The sequence below is a fragment of the Pongo pygmaeus genome, chromosome 1 (genome assembly GCF_028885625.2).
Source record: "Pongo pygmaeus isolate AG05252 chromosome 1, NHGRI_mPonPyg2-v2.0_pri, whole genome shotgun sequence".
Taxonomy (NCBI): domain Eukaryota; kingdom Metazoa; phylum Chordata; class Mammalia; order Primates; family Hominidae; genus Pongo; species Pongo pygmaeus.
This window is the reverse complement of record NC_072373.2, coordinates 205,540,065-205,559,519: the sequence shown is the minus strand read 5'-3', so window position 1 is coordinate 205,559,519 and position 19,455 is coordinate 205,540,065. Positions and strand designations below refer to the sequence as shown.

The window sequence follows — 19,455 nt, the reverse complement described above, 5'->3', positions numbered from 1 at the left end:
TTCCTCACACGGAATGTCCTTGTAGACAAAGGACAGACAGAGGCAGGCAGATCACCTGAGGTCAGGAATTCGAGACCAGCCTGGCCTACACGGTGAAACCCCGTCTCTACTAAAAATACAAAAATTAGCCGGGCGTGGTGGTGCGCAGCTGTATTTCCAGCTACTAGGGAGGCTAAGGCAGGAGAACTGCTTGAACCTGGGAGGCTGAGGTTGCAGTGAGCTGAGATCGCTCCACTGCACTCCAGCCTGGGCGACAAAGGGAGACTCCATCTCAAAAAAAAAAAAAAATAGCCATCATCTGTTTTGGGGGTGTAATAAGATATATGTACTTCTGAACCATGTAAGTATTTCGGCCGGGAACCTTGGCTCACACCTGTAATCCCAGCACTTCGTGAGGCCGAGGCAGGCGGATCACCTGAGGTCAGGAGTTCGAGGCCAGCCTGGCCAACATGGCAAAACCCGTCTCTACAAAAAATACAAAAAAAAAAAAAAATTTAGCCTGGCGTGGTGGCGGACACCTGTAATTCCAGCTACTCTGGAGGCTGAGGCAGGAGAATTGCTTGAACCGGGGAGGCGGAGGTTGCAGTAAGCCGAGATCACGCCATTGCACTCCAGCCTGGGCAATAAGAGTGAAACTCCGTCTCAAAAAATAAATAAAAAATAAATATGTCAATTCTAAAATTAAAAAAAATTTAAAAGTTGGTATGGAAAAACAGAATAGTCAACAGTATTTCTGAATAAAAAATAGAATCGCGGCTGGGCGCGGTGGTTCATGCCTGTAATCCCAGCACTTTGGGAGGCCAAGGCGGGTGGATCACGAGGTCAGGAGATCAAGACTATCCTGGCTAACATGGTGAAACCTCATCTCTACTAAAAAATTAGCCAGGCGTGGTGGCAGGCGCCTGTAGTCCCAGCTACTCAGGAGGTTGAGGCAGGAGAATGGCGTGAACCCGGGAGGCGGAGCTTGCAGTGAGCCCAGATTGTGCCGCTGCGCTCCTGGGAGACAGAGCAAGATTCCGTCTCAAAAAAAAAAAAAAAAATTATATGTGGTTTTGTGCCTCTTGGATTTTTCAGGAAATCCAATAGTTATTGGGGAAGAGTAGTGCTTATATCCTTCTTATTTTACTGTTATTAAGAATCCTGGCTGGCACGGTGGCTCAAGCCTATAATCCCAGCATTTTGGGAGGCCAAGGCAGGAGAATCCTTTGAGCCCAGGAGTCCACGACCAGCCCTGGCAACATAGCAAGACCTCATCTCTACAAAATAAAAAAATAGCCAAGCATGGTGGCCTGCCCCTGTAGTCTCAGCTACTCGAGAGGCTGAGGTGAGAGGATTGCTTGAGCCTGGGAGGTCAAGGCTGCAGTGAGCCCTGATTGCACCACTGCACTTCAGCCTGGGTGACAGAGCAAGACCCTGTCTCGAAAAAAAAAAATCCTATTCATTATTTTCTCCATTCCTGCCAGTAAAATTGAGCTCTATATTACCAATTTGTTTATATTGCAAATTAAAGTCTGCAAGTCTGGACTTAAAAAAATGGAAATGTTCGTAATTAACTAAAGAAGTTTCTGGAAGTGATAAAAAAGCAGCAGTATAGAAAGGAAAGATTATGTGTGGTAAAAATTGCTCAACTTTGATTTTGTAAGGATGTATTAAGAATATTCACAGGATTTTCAATGTTGCTTTTCTGTGCAATATGATAATTTGTGTGATTTTTAAAAACTGGGCTGGGTGCAGTGGCTCATGCCTGTAATCCCAGCACTTTGGGAGGCCGAGGTGGGTGGTTTGCCTGAGCTCAGGAGTTCCACACCAGCCTGGTCAACACGGTGAAACCCTGTCTCTACTAAAAATACAAAAAATTAGCCAGGCGTGACTGCGTGTGCCTGTAGTCCCAGCTACTCGGGAGGCTGAGGCAGGAGAATCACTTGAATCCAGAAGGCGGAGGTTGCAGTGAGCTCAGATGGCGCCACTGCACTCCAGCCTGGGTGACACAGCAAAAGTCTGGCTCAAAAAAAAAAAAAAAAAACTGTTCTGAACTGTATCATTTCTCTATTGTAGCATAACAAATCACCCCAAAACTTGGTACCTTAGCACAAATATTATTTTATTATCTCTCATAGGTCTAAGAATTGGTGTGGTTCTCACACAGGGTCTCTCATGCAGTTGCAGTCAGATTAGGGGCTGGGGCTGGAATCATTGTAAAGGTTTCCTCACTCAGAAGTCTTGTGGTTGATGTTGGCTGTCGGCCTGAACGCCCACACCTGGCCTCTCCATTGGCCTGGACTTCCTCAAAGCATGGGGGCTGGGTTTTAAGAACAAGCATCCCAAGAGAACTAGGTGGAATCTGTTTCACTTTCTATGGCTTAGTCTCAGACTTCACAGTGTCACTCCCTCCATAGTCACAGATTCAAGGATTAGGGATACAGACTCTACTTCTAGATGGAAGGAGTGCCAATGTCACATCATAAGACTAGCACATAGGATGGAAGATCTTCCAGCATCTAGAAAAATTCAATTAGACCATCACTTGTTCTGTTCTTTGTTAATAAATATGTATAAATGTAATTTGAATAGACTTCTTATAAGACTCCAATTTTTTTAATTGTTGCCATGTCCTGTTGAAAAAAAATTTGTGCTAGATATTTTCTGTCTGCCCTGTTAGAACTACTCCCCATTGGTCTCCATGTTCTGTGTCCCTGAGTGCTAGCCTGAATGGACTACGTCAGTAAACTCTCTTGCCCTCTACCTTCTTGGGTCCTGCCAATGCATAATACCTACATAAGATCAGAGGTTTGGAAGAAATGAGGTCAAGGTATTTATTCCCTGGCTGGATTATGGATTTGGTATATTTCCTTAGTCACCACTTCTGTCTGAACACTATCTTCTATCCCTCCTGTCTCAGCCTCCCGAGTAGCTGAGACTACAGGCATCTGCCAACATGCCCGGCTAATTTTTGTATTTTTAGTGGAGACAGAGTTTCACCTTCTTGATCAGGCTGGTCTCAAACACCTGACCTCAGGTGATCCACCCACCTCGGTCTCCTAAAGTATTGGGATTACAGGTGTGAGCCACCACGTCCGGCCTAACCCTATACTTTCTGGATTCCCATTGCTGCTCCCTTCTTTTGCCTCTTTTGGGATAGTAGTAGTGATGGATCCCCCTATTGCTAATCCTGGTATGCTTCACTCTTTGGTTGGTTTTTGTTACCCAGTCTACAACTTTGTAAACAGTCCCTTTATTAAACTCTCCTTAATTACTTAGCATATGTAAGCCTAGTAACATAACTTTCAAAACCTGTAATTCTGATAAGTGATCTTACTGAAAATAATTTTATAATTGACTTTATTTTTAAAAGACAGGGTCTCATTATGTTATTTAGGCTGGTTTCGAACTCCCAGCCTCAAGTGATCCTCCATCCTCAGCCTCTTCCTCTGAGTAGCTGGGATTACAGGCATGAGCCACCATGCCTGGTTTATAATCGACATTTTTTTTTTTTTGAGACAGAGTTTCACTGTTGTTGCCCAGGCTGGAGTGCAATGGCAGGATCTCTGCTCACCGCAACCTCTCCCCCCCAGGTTCAAGCGATTCTCGTGCCTCAGTCTCTCAAGTAGCTGAGATGACAGGCATGCACCACCATACCCGGCTAATTTTGTATTTTTAGTAGAGACGGGGTTTCTCCATGTTGGTCAGGCTGGTCTCAAACTCCCGACCTCAGATGATCCGCCCGCCTCAGCCTCCCAAAGTGCTGGGATTACAGGCGTGAGCCACCGTGCCCGGCCTATAATTGACATTTTTGTATTCTTAAAGAATGTAAATACCTGTAATATTGCTCTATCAAATCATCTATAACATAGAAAAAATTCCTGTTACTCTGCTATATTTGCTTGTTTTTTGTTTTTTTGTTTTTTTTTTTGAGACAAGCTCTTGCTCTGTTGGCTAGGCTGGAGGGCAGTGGCGCAATCTTGGCTCACTGCAACCTCCGCCTCCTAGAGGATACTCCCACCTCAGCCTGCGACTGAATGTATGAAGAGCTGTAACAGGGGAAACTGACTTTTAAAGTGGTGAGCTGGCTTCCCTAAAGAAAGGCATTTAAGGAAATTTGAGGAGGGAGGGTGATATGTCTGCCTTCAGGTTTTTGTTTTTGAGATAGGGTCTCACTGTCACCTAGGCTGAGATCATAGCTTACTGCATCCTCGCGTCTCCAGCACAGGTCCAGGTTTCTCCACCCAATGCGCCTGCGCACAGGCCTAGCCCAATCGGACACAGCCCAGGACTGGCAGGGGCGGGGATTGCCTGGGTCCCCCAGGAAGGGCCGGGTTACGTCCGGAAAAGTGAGGCTCCGGGGCTGCCGAAAGTGAGGCCCGGGGTTCCAGTTAATTGTTACCGGAAGTGGGGGGAAGCGTTGCCAGGGAGGGTAGAGACTGTGGCTGACAAGATGGGTGGCAGGCCCTTCCCTGGGGGTATCGAGGTAGGGAAGTTTGTGGCTACGTCTGTCCTTGAGAAGGAGGCGATGCCGGGGGAGAGGGAGGCGCAGACGTTGGGACTGGGTCGCCAGCCGAGGGCCTCGGAAGCCAAGTCACCCCGTCTGAAGACGCTTCTCCTCACGGAGCCCAGAAGCGCGAACGGAGACTGCGCAAATCCTGGGCGCTGCGCCGGAAACGGATGCATAGTCTCGGACACCAGCTCAGACCTGCCGCCTGGCCAGGTCCGTGCGCGTTTGTAGTTTGTAAAGAAATGTTCTAATGTGTATATTTCCACGTTTATCTGTATATTATTCACTTGGGTTGTCTTCTGTTTGTGTTTAATGTGAAGCCTAGAGTTGACCTTGGGAGCTTCAGGGGCAGGGTGCTAATTTGTCTTGCTATGTAGGTAGGTAAAGGAAGGTGACAATGACTACAGGAAATTCACCCTAGTCCCTCCTCTTCCCCAGAAGTGGTCACAATTACAGGTGCTTTCCTGTTCCATGCTCTATTGCACAGCCCAGGTGCATTTATGGGAACAAAACCATGGAGACGGAGACTGATCTCTAATAACATTCTGTAAAATGCCATCCTTCAAAAACCAAATATCCTTGTAAGAAAGTTAAAACATTTGGTCAAACTATTATTTTAGGCCAGGCACAGTGGCTCACGCCTGTAATGCCTACACTTTGGGGGCACCGAAGCAGGAGGATTGCTTGAAGCCAGAAGTTCAAGACCAGCCTAGGGTAACAGAAATCCCACTCATCTTTACCCCCCAAAAATTAGCCAGGTGCGGTGGCATAAGCCTGTATGGTAGAGGCCGTGGCAGGAGCCTGAGCCCTGGAGTTCAAGGTTGCAGCAAGCTGTGACTGTTTGACTGCACTACAGCCTGGGTGATGGAGCAAGAAACCCCTTCTCTAAAAAATAGTCTGTCTATGAAAATCAGTCTACTTACTTAGACCAGCTGTCTAGATTCTCCAATTCATAAAGTGTAATACCCACTTAAAATTTTATGTGCTTAAGGGTCAGGCGCAGTGGCTCACACCTGTAATCCCAGCACTTTGGGAAGCCGAGGCTGGTGGATCACCTGAAGTCAGGAGTTCCAGACCAGCCTGACCAACATGGACAAACCCCATCTGTACTAAAAATACAAGCCTGTAATCCCAGCTACTCGGGAGGCTGAGGCAGGATAATCGCTTGAACCCGGGAGGTGGAGGTTGTGATGAGCCAAGATTGTGCCACCGCACTGCAGCCTGGGCAACAAGAGCAAAACTCCGTCTCAAAAAAAAAAAAAAAAAAAATTATGTGATTCATAAAGATCCGTCCCAGCCGGGTGCAGTGGCTCACACCTGTAATCCCAGCACATTGGGAGGCTGAGGAGGGTGGATATCACCTGAGGTCAGGAGGTCTAGACCAGCCAGGCCAAGATGGCAAAACCCTGTCTCTACTAAAAATACAAAAATTAGTTAGGTATGGTGGCACACGCCTGTAGTCCCAGCTACTCAGAAGGCTGAGGCAGGAGAATTGCTTGAACCCGGGAGGTGGAGGTTGCAGTGAGCGGAGACTGCCACTGCATTCCAGCCTGGGTGACAGAGTGAGACTCAGTCTCCAAAAAAAAATCCTTCCCAATTACAGTAGCACCAATAAATTTCAAATTAAGAGTTTATTTAGAATACTTTGGCCGGGTGCAGTGGCTCACACCTGTAATCCCAGCTCTTTGGGAGGCCAAGGCAGGTGGATCACAAGGTCAGGAGATCGAGACCATCCTAACACGGTGAAACCCCATCTCTACTAAAAATACAAAAAAATTAGCCAGGTGTGGTGGCAGGCGCCTGTAGTCCCAGCTACTCGGGAGGCTGAGGCAGGAGAATGGCGTGAACCCGGGAGACGGAGCTTGCAGTGAGCCCAGATCGCCCACTGCACTGTCTCAAAAAAATAAATAAATAAATAAATAAGGTTTATTTAGAATACTTTTAAAAGCATAATAATTTTAACTATACCTCAGTTTTTACAGCTTAATGAGGGATTCTATTTCTCCTCTTTCTGGCTTGCTTTCTTGCCTTGAAGCCCAGTATTCCATAAATTTTTTTAGGGCAATTTTTCAAGTTAAGTATTGACCTTAATTGGGAATATTGTTAAAATTCAGTTTCTAATTCAGCAGGTCTAGGGTAGGGACTTGAGATTCAGCATTTCTCAAAATCCCAGGTAGGGCCAAGTCAGCTTTGGACTTGGGATTAACAGGGCTTTAATTAACACACACCTCCTTATAGCTCTACATTAAATAAAGACCCATTAGGTAATATATATACAATAAAGACTCTAAGAATGAAAACAAGAAATTTATTAAATATACAAAACAGGAATATAGTTCAATTACTGTGTCTAAAAAATCTCATTTTTACATAACCAAGACAATATTTACAACTATATACAAAAGACTCCCACCTGTGCATAACCTTTGGTCCATCTGTGCTATCTCTCATATCTGCAAGAGAAACCTAAAATGTTAATATTTGAGTATTAAGTATTTACATCTTTTTGTGTTGGTTTTTAAATGCACAAGTACCCCTGAATGGCTCAAAGGGATGGGATAATGCTAGAAACACTAACTTGCAATAAAGTGCAGTTTTCATGCAAACTTAGCCATTAGTTTTCTTCTTTCAGATAGGTATCCACAGTCCATATGGACTTTTTTTCTGATCTATTTTTGGTGATCTTGAAGATGTCTCTTCTGTGGCAGCTTTAGCTGATTTTTGTATTGGCTTTGCTACAGAATTCTGTAAAAGAACAAATTCAGTCAGCTTCCCAAACATACACTGTACACTTTTTTCACAGAAAAAAGTACATTAAATAATCCCATATATAAGCCTTAGAGATATTATCAACTGCTAGGTGTGGTGGCTCACTCCTGTAATCCCAGCACTTTGGGAGGCTGACGCAGGCAGATCACGAGGTCAGATGTAGACCATCCTGGCCAACATGGTGAAACCCTGTCTCCACTAAAAATATAAAAATTGCCGAGTGTGGCGGCATGCGCCAGTAGTCTCAGCCACTCGGAAGGCTGAGGCAGGAGAATCGCTTGAACCCAGGAGGCAGGCAGAGGCTGCAGTGAGCCAAGATCGCGCCACTACACTCCAGCCTGGGCGACAGAGTGAGACTCTGTCTCCACCAAAAAAAAAAAAAAAAAAAAAAAAAAAAAAAAAAAAAAAAAGGATTATCAACCAAACACATAGTGTGAACCTTAATTGTAGCTTGATTCAAAAAGTAAAGTGAAGATACTGGGGCAGCGGGGAGACACTGGACATACACAAGGTATAATGATTTTGAGGCTTCGTTTTTGAAACCCTTATTTTAAAACATTGTGATTAAGGAGTATTCTAAAGATTTCCCTTTAAAATATTTCAATAAAAAAGGGGGGACACTTAATGGCAAAATATTGAAACTAATGTGAATGTTATATATGTTATGAACCCAATATAATGGCCACTTATAAAAGTGGCTCAAAAACAAATGATTTTAATTCTATTTAAAAAGTGTCAGTAGGCCCCCAACTATCACCACGAAGATAAAAACACAAAGATGCAAATCCAATTTTTGAGTGATCAATGCCTGGATATACTTACATTACAGCTAAAAGCTATGCTTCTTTGCTGGGTAGGTTTATCATTGGGATTTCGAGTTCCATCTTCTGTTACCTTTTCCGACACCTAGACAAGAAAAAGTGTAATTTTAAAACACATACCCTTGGTTTCTAAATCCTATATTAAAAAATAGCCTAATTGTATACAAAATTTAGTTGTAGACACAAAAATCAACTTGGATCTAACAGCCTAAGTATCAGAACTATTGAGTTTTCCCCTTAACAAAACTGATTTAGTATTAGGCTTAAGACACTCTTCCCATAATTATTTTACTTCCCTGCTGGCAAATTTAAACTAATTTTTAAATCAGTTTTCTCAGGTTGAATCAAGTTAACTTTTGAAAAGTAAAGCCACATCAGAAAATACCTCGTTTTAAGAAACTAAGGCATGTGCCAGTTAGACACCTAATCGTCTGAATGAAGACCTTGTCTACTAATACTGAGCAAACCCACATCTGGGCCCAATTGCACAGATTTATTTAGATACAGCATCTTTTTTTTTAACCCCCCTAGACGGGAGTCTTAGCTCTGTCACCCAGGCTGGAGTGAAAAGTACAGTGCAATTTGCTAATGGCACATCCTGCACATTTCTGGAGAATTATAATAAACTTATCTGCAAGTGAAGCAGGCCTCCTCTTCTGTAATCTCTCAAAACATCTGGAATATATTGCATATATTATGAAAGGGACATCTTTTTCACAGATGCCCCACCATTACAACGTGTACCTTTGCTTAGTTTAAAAACTGACTTTAATACTTTATGCAAATCGTACCTGTCCCAAATTCTAGCATGCACATGGATCTACCAACAAAAAAACTAAGTTTTCAGTGTGTGAACATAAACTTCAAATTAAACCTCTGATGCTTTAGCCCATGTATCAATTACCAACAGATTTTCTTCATCAATGTCTGCAGACCACATTCATGATTTCTATAAGACAGAAATAAAGCAGATAAACTATACTGTATATGCTGAGTACAGAATTTGTGGGAACATAATGCTGCAAATGAAAGCTACAAACACTCTGTAAATAGCTTAGAAAAACTAGTAATAGAAATCACCAAAATACCAGCTAATAACGGTGTTATAAGAGTACAGTGTTAACTGAAAATGAAAAAAATAAAATGTATTTTTTGAGACAGGGTCTCGCTCTGCTGCCCAGGCTAGAGTGCAATGGTGCAATCTTGGCTCACTGCAACCTTAGCATCCTGGGCTCAAAGATCCTCCTGCCTCAGCCTCCCAAACAGCTGGGACTACAGGCATGCACCACCATGCCTGGCTAATTTTTGTATTTTTTGAAAACACGCGGTTTTGCCACATTGCCCAGGCTACTCTTGAACTCCTGGACTCAAGCCATCTGCCTTATTACAGGCAGGAGGCACTATGCACGGCCAAATAAAGCTCATTAATCTCCCATTTTCATGGGTATGACCTTGCCTATATTCAGATTTGCTACTTTGAATTTAGCACGTTATATATAGCTCTAGACTTCCCAAAAAGTATAGTCTAGGGTAAGATATAAGTAGCTAATCAGATTTGACAGTTGGCTTTCTGAAAGTTTTGTTCGGACAAACCTAGAATACTTACTTCAGGCTTTGCACCATTACTTGATACACCTATTCCACGGCTTGTTTCTTTGGCTACAGGAACAGTTCTGAGACTAGCTGGCAAGTCAATGCTGGTTGTTCCTAAAGCTTTCGCCGCATTGGCTTTTGCTATTTCTAACAGCTCCATTCGCTCTAAAAAAAAAAAAAGACAGATTTTAAAATACTCATTAATCTGGTAGTTATTTCCCCCCAAGAGAACTCAGAATTACACAATAAATATGTTATTTTGTGGTATTAAATATATTAAGTCACTTGTTTTATAATAGTGTAAACTAAGGTTGCCCTTGAACACTGGTAGCTGCGCTGGTCCACTTTATACTTGTTTTTTTTCCCCCTTACTAAATGCAGATAGAAAGTACCACAGTATTTGAGAGACTGGAAACCCCAAGTGTGCGCGAGGGTTCCATATGCGTCCTGGCACCAATCCCCCGAGTCAACAGAGGGACAACTGTGTAACTTTATTCACTGAAAATTCTATTCTCCAGCTCATTTCTTGCTGAAAAGAATAAAATCCTTAAATTATCTCAACAATTAGTTTTCAGTTTTCTTGACTAAAGGCCTAAGCGTCCTATTATGTTGTACTTAATTTTCTCTAGTTATAGTAAGCTATGTTGGCCAGGCTGGTATGGAACGCCTGGCCTCAAGTGACCCGCCCGCCTCCGCCTCCCAAAGTGCTTGGATTACAGACGTGAGCCACCGCGCCCGGCCTCCTAGGTCATTTAGGATACTCGACAATCCAATTTTATTCAGTAATAATGTCAACTAAAAGAAGGCGTGTTTTGATGTTCTTCCCAATCACGTTAACTTAGAACCTTTAACTTAATCATAACATTTAAAAGGCTCCACCCACTAAAAGCAGCCAATAGGAAAAAAAGTTCCCTACATCCTGAGCCATTTAACATCCAGTTGACCTTTAACCCTAAAGAGAATGCTGTCCACTTAAATACAGGTAATGTCCTCCCTCTTTCCTCAACAAAAAAGATTTCGGGCACTAAAGGAACTACTATTGAAACTACACATCAACGTTGGTTCCCTAGCCTCCTCCTATACTGTCGCCATACATTACCACAAATGGAAAGGTAAATGACCCACCCACCTTTTTCACTTAAGCGAAAGGGGGTTCTGCTCCGCGACCTCGTCCTGGATCTGTCCCTCCATCTGCTGTGCTCCTCCGGGTACACTGTGCGACCAAAGCCGTAGTAGCGCTGCCCCCGCGCGATCGCGTACGCCCTTCCGCAGTACGACCTTCCCCGAGAACGCGACCTGCTACGGGACCGGGACCGCGAAGGAGACCGGTAATATCTCCTGGAGAACCCGTAGCGCCTCTCTCGGTAACGGCGGTTGCGGGATCGCGACCGACTCCGCGAGTATGACCGCGAGTAGCGCCTGTACTTCCGCTGGTGGCGCCTTCGGGAACGGGACCTTGACCTGCTCCTCCGGCACCGACTCCTGGACGAAAACCGACTCGAGACGCGGGAATGGGACCGAGAGCTTCTGGAAAAAGAGCGGCTCCTAGATCGCGACGAGAGCCGGCTGGACCCGCCCGACCGCGAGGTCGAGGGCGAATCCTTCTCCTGCGGCGAGCCCGGCCACATGTCGTTCACGTAGTTGGACATCTTCGCCTGCGGCTTTAGCCTGCGCTTTCTCCGGAAAAGATCCCGCAAGCCTCAACTCAGGACTCCCTTAAAAACCAAGAGAGAAAAACAAGTCAAGTCGCGGAAGCCAGTCGGGGGCCCCCTGGGAGGCGGAGCCACGGCGCAGGCGGCGGCCGACGGGAATCCAGCCCTAAAAACTCCGCTCGGCGCCGAGGCCGCGGCCCTGAAGCGAAACGCTGCGTTCCCCAAACTCTGGGCCCGGCACGTTTCCCGTCCCTCACTCCTGAAACCACTGCGGTGGTCCTGAGAGACCCCGTCAGCAGAAAACTTACCGCAGGCCGTCGACACCTCCCTTACGACTGAGAGAAAGGCCCAACAAACGCCCTCCTTTCTGAACGTTAGACGAAGAGGGGCTTTTCGTTCCTGCTCTCGAACGACGAATTCTACAACCTCCACCTCCGATGTCTGGATGCGCACTGAGGGACTACGTCAGCAAACGCGTCGAAAGTACCAGAAGCTGGCCCCCAGCGCATGCGCAGAGACGTTCCGTGGTGGGCGTGGCTCTCCTCTTGCCCAACCACCGCCCTGCCTCCTCCCTCCCCAAGCCGCGCCCTGTGCCTCGCGCCTTTGCCTCCAGGGTGTGCATGCGCGATGGGGCTCCAGGGGGCGGTGCTTGATACATCTGGGTGTCCGGTTGCCCTTGGCTTTCCCCCCTCGCACCCATCTGAGATAATTGCGGGACCGACCCAGTCACCAGAAAACTTCGAAGATGGGACGGCCCCGCGTGCGGCTACACCAGGCTCTGGCCTCACTGCACGGGCGGGGTTGGACGTCAGTGCCGGGCGGGGAGTAGGGCCAGGAAAGGAGCGGCCGCAAGCTGGAGAGGGCTCCGAGCCGGGCTCGGAACTCGGGCCGTCTGACGGGCTGGTGCCCACAGGGTCGTTGCCGCCACCCACCGGCAAGTCGCAGACCCGGCCTGAGCCTCCCTGGACCCTTCCTGGCCTCTTCCTCCTGTCCTGAAGGTACCGCGGCGCCAGGAGAAGGCGACCGCGTCCATACCCCGCCGTGACGGAGAGGGGACCGCACCCTCCCCCGGAACACCCCAAGATCCCTGGAAATGCAGTATTAACGTAGAAAAGATGTTTTACTTCCATGTTTTGGCTAGGAAGGTAATAAGGTCGAGACAAAATAAAGACTCACAACTGGCCTTTAATCTGGGGATAAGAATGAAGTCTGAGCTATCTCTTCCAAAAACTGTTTGGTGTGAGTGTAAACAAAGGTGACTGTTTTACTTCTAGGGATCTACAAATGGGATGCATTTCAAACACTTCTTGTAATAAAGCATAACAATTGCCTTGAAAATTGTGGGTTAGTTGCCTTTTTTTTTTTTTGAGACAGGGTCTCACTCGCCCAGGCTGGAGTGTGGTGGGGCCATCACGGCTCACTGCAGCCCAGGCTCCTGAAGAGCTGGAACTACAGGCATGCACCACCATGCTAATTTTTGTATTTTTTTACCCACGGAATCTGTGTTGCCCAGGCTGGTCTCCAACTCCTGGGCTCAAGCGATTCTCCCGCCTCAGCCTCCTAAAGTGCTGGGATTACAGGCGTGAGCCACTTTGCCCAGCCTGTACACTTCTTTACAAGTACATTTTGACAAAAGCCACTTTCTTTAGAGGGAGATACAAACTCACTCATCTCTTGTTCACCTTCACCCCACATCTCCGCAATTCATCCACATCTCCTGAGGATGCATCATGATGGAAATAGTTCTTAAACAGTTTCTTCTCTAAATCTCAAGGCAGTGAAGATAAAATGCCCATCCATCAGAAACTTTTGCCGAAAGTTCTCATAAAGCTGTGTGAGTGGACAGAAAAGTAACACGAGGCCGGGCGCGGTGGCTCACGCTTGTAATCCCAGCACTTTGGGAGGCCGAAGCGGGAAGATCACCTAAGATCAGGAGTTCGAGACCAGCCTGGCCAACATGGCAAAACCCCATCTCTACTAAAAATGCGAAAATTAGCTTGACATGGTGGCGGGCGCCTGTAATCCCAGCTACTCGGGAGGCTGAGGCAGGAGAATTGCTTGAACCTGAGAGGCGGAGGTTGCAGTGAGCTGAGATCGCACTATTGCACTCCAGCCTGGGCAACAAGAGCAAAACTCCGTCTCGAAACAAATAATAATAATAACACGAGTTTCACATTTGACAAGTATAAAAATGATGTGTTAGGGGAACTAAAGTTAAACTATACTTATGATACAGTTTTGAGCTGTTGGTTATGAATAGGAAAGGATGGAACAAGTCTCCGTAGACAGTTCATAGTATCAGTCAATGTATGCCTAAAAAATGGTGACCAGAAAAATCCTAATTTTTTTTTTTTTTTTAAGACAGTCTCGCTTTGGCACCCAGGCTGGAATGCAGTGGTGTGATCTTGGGCTCACTGCAGCCTCTGCATACTGGGTTCACACAATTCTTGTGCCTCAGTCTCCTGAGCATCTGGGTTTACAGACGTGCACCATCATGCCCAGCTAATTTTTTTTGTATTTTTAGTAGAGATGGGTTTTCCCCATGTTGGCCAGGCTGGTCTTGAACTCCTGACCTCAAGTGATCTGCCTGCCTCAGCCTCCCAAAGTGCTGGGATTACAGGCGTGAGCCACTGTGCCCAGCAAATCCTGGATATTAACAAGATTTTGGAAACAGTGGGAAACATTACTTTGCCCTCGTGCAGAATGTTGGTGTATTTGTCTCAAAAACATATGCGGTCTACCTGAGTTAAAGTCTGCAAAGGATGTCACCTTCCGTTATTTCTCTAAACAATATATATTCGCTGAGCATCTATCCACTCACCTAATGAAAAAAATTCAACTTTAGTTATTAGAACATCTAGCACCGAATTTGTAGGCTAATTTAGGCAGAAATAACATCTTTACAATAGCAAATCTTCCCATCTAAGAATGTGACAATGTTGTAACCAAGCGAGTTACAGAGAAATGCCACACTTTGAGAAAAATTATGGAGTCCTTTATTAGCCGGCGACCGAGAAACAGCTAGCGCTCAAAATTCTCTTGGCCCCGAAGAAGGGGCTAGATTTTCTTTTATACTAAGGTCTAAATAGGGGAGGGGGGTTTAACTGAAGCAGTTTTACAGAAGCAGAATAGGCAAAAAGTTAAAAAAAATTAATTGGTTATAGAAGCAGTTACAAAAAATAAACAGTTCCAGGTACAGGGGCTTAAACTATCACTAAGAGATAAATGCAGGGGCTTTAGGTACCTTCCACCGAGCACATTCCCAGGAGCTGCTGGTACAGCCTGCCTCAATATCTTATCAGCAGGTGCATTCCTGGATGTGCCTGGAGTCAGCTTGCACTAGTTACTCCCTTAGGGGGGATAAAGGGGGCTGCAAGTGAAGAAACTCAAATGGAGTCTGTCCGGCTCTCTCTGCTAGGAGAGAGTCACTCAGGTTTAAACAAGGTAGGGTGTCACAAGTTTTTGTTTTTGTTTTTGTTTTTTTGAGACGGAGTCTCACTCTGTCACCCACCCAGGTTGGAGTGCAGTGGCGCGATCTCTGCTCACTGCAAGCTCTGCCTCCTGGGTTCAGGCCATTCTCCTGCCTCAGCCTCCCAAATAGCTGGGACTACAGGCGCCTGCAACCACGCCCAGCTAATTTTTTGTGTTTTTAGTAGAGACGGGGTTTCACCATGTTAGCCAGGATGGTCTTGATCGCCTGACCTCGTGATCCACCTGCCTCGGCCTCCCAAAGTGCTGGGATTACAGGCGTGAGCCACTGCGCCCGGCCCCACAACAAGTTTTAAATGTGCCATTTAAGTTGGTTTTTTTGCTTATGTCCTTCATTATGGTAGGCAAACCAATCGCCTCCTGAACATGTCCATTCCCTAATTTCCTGGAACCTGTGAATATGTTACCTTAAGTTGGCAAAAGGAATTATGCAGATGTAATTAAGGTTAAGGATCTGGAGATGAGATTATCCTGAAGTATCTGGGTAGGCCCAATCTAATCTCAGGAGAGAGTCAAAGCATGAGAAGAATTCCATGTCCTGCTGCTGCTTCTGAAATATAGGGGCGGGCCAGGCTCGGTGGCTCACGCCTGTAATCCCAGCACTTTGGGAGGCCAAGGCAGGCGGATCACCAGGTCAGGCATTTGAGACCAGCCTGGTCAACATGGTGAAACCCCATCTCTACTAAAAATACAAAAATTAGCTGGGCGAGGTGGCGTGCGCCTGTAATCCCAGCTACTCAGGAGGCTGAGGCAAGAGAATCACTTGAATCCAGGAGGCGGAGGTTGCAGTGAGCTGAGATCACACCACTGCACTTCAGTCTGGGCAACACCGCGAGACTCCGTCTCAAAGAAAAAAATAATTAAAAAAAAAAAAAAAAGAAATGTAGGGGCTTATGTGCAAGGGCAGGGAGAGAACTCTAGGGGCTAATGGTGGCTTCCAGCTGACAGCCAGGAAACAGACCTCAATCCTACATCATAGAACTGAATTCAGCCAACACATGGATGAGCAAGTGTTGGGGATCTTCCCCTAGAGCCTCCAAAAAGAAACAAAATGTGACTGACACCTTGACTTTAACCTGGTGAGACTCCTCACCTATAGAACTATGAGATATTAAATTTAGGTTGTTTTAAGCCACTAACATTGTGATTATTTATTACCACAGCAATAGGAAAATAAAACATTCAGTGTAATTTATAGTTTTCCTTTTTTGTTTTTTTTTTTTTTTGAGACGGAGTTTCACTCTGTTGCCCAGGCTGCTGTGCAATGGCGCAATTTTGGCTCACTGCAACCTCCACCTCCTGGGTTCAAGCGATTCTCCTGCCTCAGCCTCCTGAGTAGCTGGGACTACAGGCATGCACTGCACCCGGCTAATTTTTGTATCTTTAGTAGAGGCGGGGTTTCACCATGTTGGCCAGGCTGGTCTTGAACTGACCTCAGGTGATCTGCCCACCTTGGCCTCCCAAAGTGCTGAGATTACAGGCATGAGCCACCACACCCGGGCTTTTTTTTTTTTTTTTTTGAGACAGGGTCTTGCTTTTTTGCCTAGGCTGGAGTGCAGTGGTGCAGTCACAGCTCATTGCAGCCTTCTCAGGCTGAAGTGATCTTCCCAGCTCAGCTGCCTGAGTAGCTGGGACTACAGGCCTACACCACTACACGCAGCTAATTTTATTTTTTGTAGAGATAGGGTCTCCATTATGTGACTAAGGCTGGTCATTAACTCCTAGGCTCAAGCAATCCTCCCACCTCAACCTCCCCACGTGCTGGGATTATAGGCATGGGCCACCACACCCAGCTCTATAGCATTTTTCTTTCTTTCTTTCTTTCCTTTTTTTTTTTTTTTTTGAGACAGAGTCTTGCTCCGTCGCCCAGGCTGGAGTGAGTGCAGTGGCGCAATTTCAGCTCACTGCAACCTTCACCTCCCTGCAACCTTCACCTCCTGGGTTCAAGCAATTCCTCTGTTTCAGCTTCCCAAGTAGCTGGGACTACAGGCACACACCGCCACGCCCGGCTAATTTTCATATTTAGCGGGATTTCATCATATTGGTCAGGACAGGATTTCACCATATTGGTCAGGCTGGTCTTGAACTCCTGACCTTATGTGATTCACCAGCCTCGGCCTCCCAAACTGCTGGGATTACAGGCGTGAGCCACTGCGCCCGGCACCTATAGCATTTTTCATACACATCTTGCATGCACATGTCTTGTTAGGTATATTCTGAATTTTTTTTTTTTTTTTTTTTTTTTTTTTTGAGACAGAGTCTCGCTCTGTCGCCCAGGCTGGAGTACAGTGGCACGATCTCAGGTCACTGCAACCTCCACCTCCTGGGTTCAAGTGATTCTCCTGTCTCAGCCTCCCAAGTAGCAGGAATTACAGGCACGCACCACCACACCAGGCTAAGTTTTTGTATTTTTAGTAGAGACAGGGTTTCACCGTGCTAGCCAGAATGGTCTCGATCTCCTGACCTCATGATCTGCCCACCTCGGCCTCCCAAAGTGCTGGGATCACAGGCGTGAGCCACCACACATTGTCCTATTCTGAAATATTTTAACAATATTTGTAGATTGTGAATAAGATTTTTGTTGTTAGATGTTCATTTTGGGTTTTTGTTTTGTTTTGTTTTGTTTTGAGATGGAGGCTTGCTCTGTTGCCCAGGCTGTAGTGCAGTGGCACAATCTCAGCTCACTGCAACCTCCACCTCCCAGGTTCAAGCAATTCTCCTGCCTCAGCCTCCCAAGTAGCTGGGTTTACAGGCACCGGCCACCACGCCCAGCTAATTTTTGTATTTTTAGTAGAGACGGGGTTTCACCATGTTGGCCAGGCTGATCTTGAACTCCTGACCTCAGGTGATCTTCCTGCGTCGGCCTCCCAAAGTGCTGGGATTACAGGCATGAGCCACTGTGCCCCGCCTAGATGTCCACTTTGTTTTAAGTGTTTCAGCAGGTGAACTATATACCTCCTAGCTGAGTTAGATGAATAACATCTAGCTGAGTTTTTAAAGCCAATATGAAGTTATTTTCCTTGATAGGTAAATTCAACCCTTTTACATTTATTGGAACAAGTGCAGTGTTGACCTTATCCCTTTTATTGGTGTCTATTATTCATTACAGACTTGGTTTTTTTCACCTTTTCCCATTTTATTTTGCCAGCTTATCAAGTATCTTTTTTCCTCCCATCCACTGTTTTTTTTTTTTTTTTTTTGAGACAGAGTCTCACTCTGTTGCCCAGGCTGGAGTGCAGTGGTGCGATCTCAGCTCACTGCAAGCTCCGCTTTCTGGGTTCACACCATTCTCCTGCCTCAACCTCCCAAGTAGCTGGGACTACAGGCGCCTGCCACCACACCCGGCTAATTGTTTTTTGTATTTTTAGTGGAGATGGGGTTTCACCGTATTAGCCAGGATGGTCTCGATCTCCTGGCCTCGTGATCCACCGGCCTCAGCTTCCCAAAGTGCTGGGATTACAGGCGTGAGCCACCACGCTCGGCCCCATCCACTGTTTTTTAAAGGTTCTACAATGTTTCATCGTTGCCATTAATGGTTATCTTTTTATTGCTACCAGACATACTTAACTAAGCCTGTTCCTCCTTCTCTTCTGTCTCTCCTTTCTCAAATATTTATAGAATATTTATTGATTTATTTTATTAGGTGCTGTTGGGTAGGTTAAGAAAAATTTAGTCATCCTTTACCTACCAAAGTTAATATTTATATATTTTTTTGAGACGGAGTTTCGCTCTTGTGCCCAGGCTGGAGTGCAAGGGCTCAATCTTGGCTCACTGCAACCTCTGCCTCCCGGATTCAAGCGATTCTCCTGCCTCAGCCTCCTGAGTAGCTGGGATTACAGGCTTGTGCCACCATGCCTGGCTAATTTTGTATTTTTAGTAGAGACAGGGTTTCTCCACGTTGGTCAGGCTGATCTCGAACTCCCAACCTCAGGTGATCCGCCTACCTCAACCTCCCAAAGTGCTGGGATTACAGGCGTGAGCCACTGCGCCCGGCTCAAAGTTAATATTTTTGTTAATTTTAATGACAAAACTAATTTTTTATCAGGTAAAGGAATCCAAAGATGTACACAAGCTAACGATCATTCCCTAGAGGTACAGAATCCTCTAAAAGAGGTCTCCATTCTTCTTCCTCATATCTTAGAGATAACCAATGTTAAGAGTTTAATGAGTGCCCTTCCACAGTTTTCTTCAAGACATGTCAAATATACCCACATACAGTTTTGTTTTTTTTTTTTTGAGACAGAGTCTCGCTCTCTGGCCCAGACTGAAGTGCAGTGATGCGATCTCGACTTACTACCACCTCTGCCTCCCTGGTTCAAGTGATTCCCATGCCCCAGCCTCCCGAGCAGCTGGGAGTACAGGTGCACGCCACCATGCCTAGCTAATTTTTGTTGCTGTTGTTGTTTTGTGAGACACAGTCTCACTCTCTCACTCAGGCTGGAGTGCAGTGGCATGATCTCAGTTCACTGCAACCTCCCTCTCCCAGGTTCAAGTGATTCTCGTGCCTCAGCCTCCCAAGTAGCAGGGATTACAGGCACATGCACCACACCTGGCTAATTTTTTTTTTTTTTTTTTTCAGTAGAGACATGTTCTGTGTGGGGAGGGCACAGGTAAAAGCAAACACACAGCACTCACACACAAG

At 45.9% G+C, this 19,455-nt stretch overlaps 1 protein-coding gene across 9 annotated transcripts; it reads right to left on the bottom strand.

Moving 5' to 3' along the window:
* Positions 1-6,783: 6,783 nt before the first annotated feature.
* On the bottom strand, positions 6,784-11,818 carry RSRP1 (arginine and serine rich protein 1). 9 transcript variants are annotated; one of them, XR_010125002.1, is made up of 6 exons: positions 11,633-11,795; positions 10,802-11,387; positions 9,686-9,837; positions 8,081-8,164; positions 7,068-7,234; positions 6,784-6,942 (listed from the first exon to the last, which is right to left on the bottom strand). XR_010125002.1 is itself a non-coding variant. In XM_054499893.2 (5 exons), the coding sequence occupies exons 2-5, from the start codon at positions 11,319-11,321 to the stop codon at positions 7,118-7,120; spliced, it is 873 nt and encodes a 290-aa protein (XP_054355868.1). In that variant the 5' UTR covers positions 11,322-11,387; positions 11,633-11,818; the 3' UTR covers positions 6,784-7,117. The 9 variants fall into 9 exon arrangements, 2 of the variants coding, with proteins under 2 accessions (XP_054355868.1, XP_054355896.1); XR_010125006.1 differs by lacking the exon at positions 6,784-6,942 and adding an exon at positions 8,984-9,028 and having other exon boundaries at positions 7,162-7,234; positions 8,081-8,754; positions 11,633-11,796; XR_008504338.2 differs by lacking the exon at positions 6,784-6,942 and adding an exon at positions 8,984-9,028 and having other exon boundaries at positions 7,162-7,234; positions 11,633-11,796.
* Positions 11,819-19,455: the final 7,637 nt, after the last annotated feature.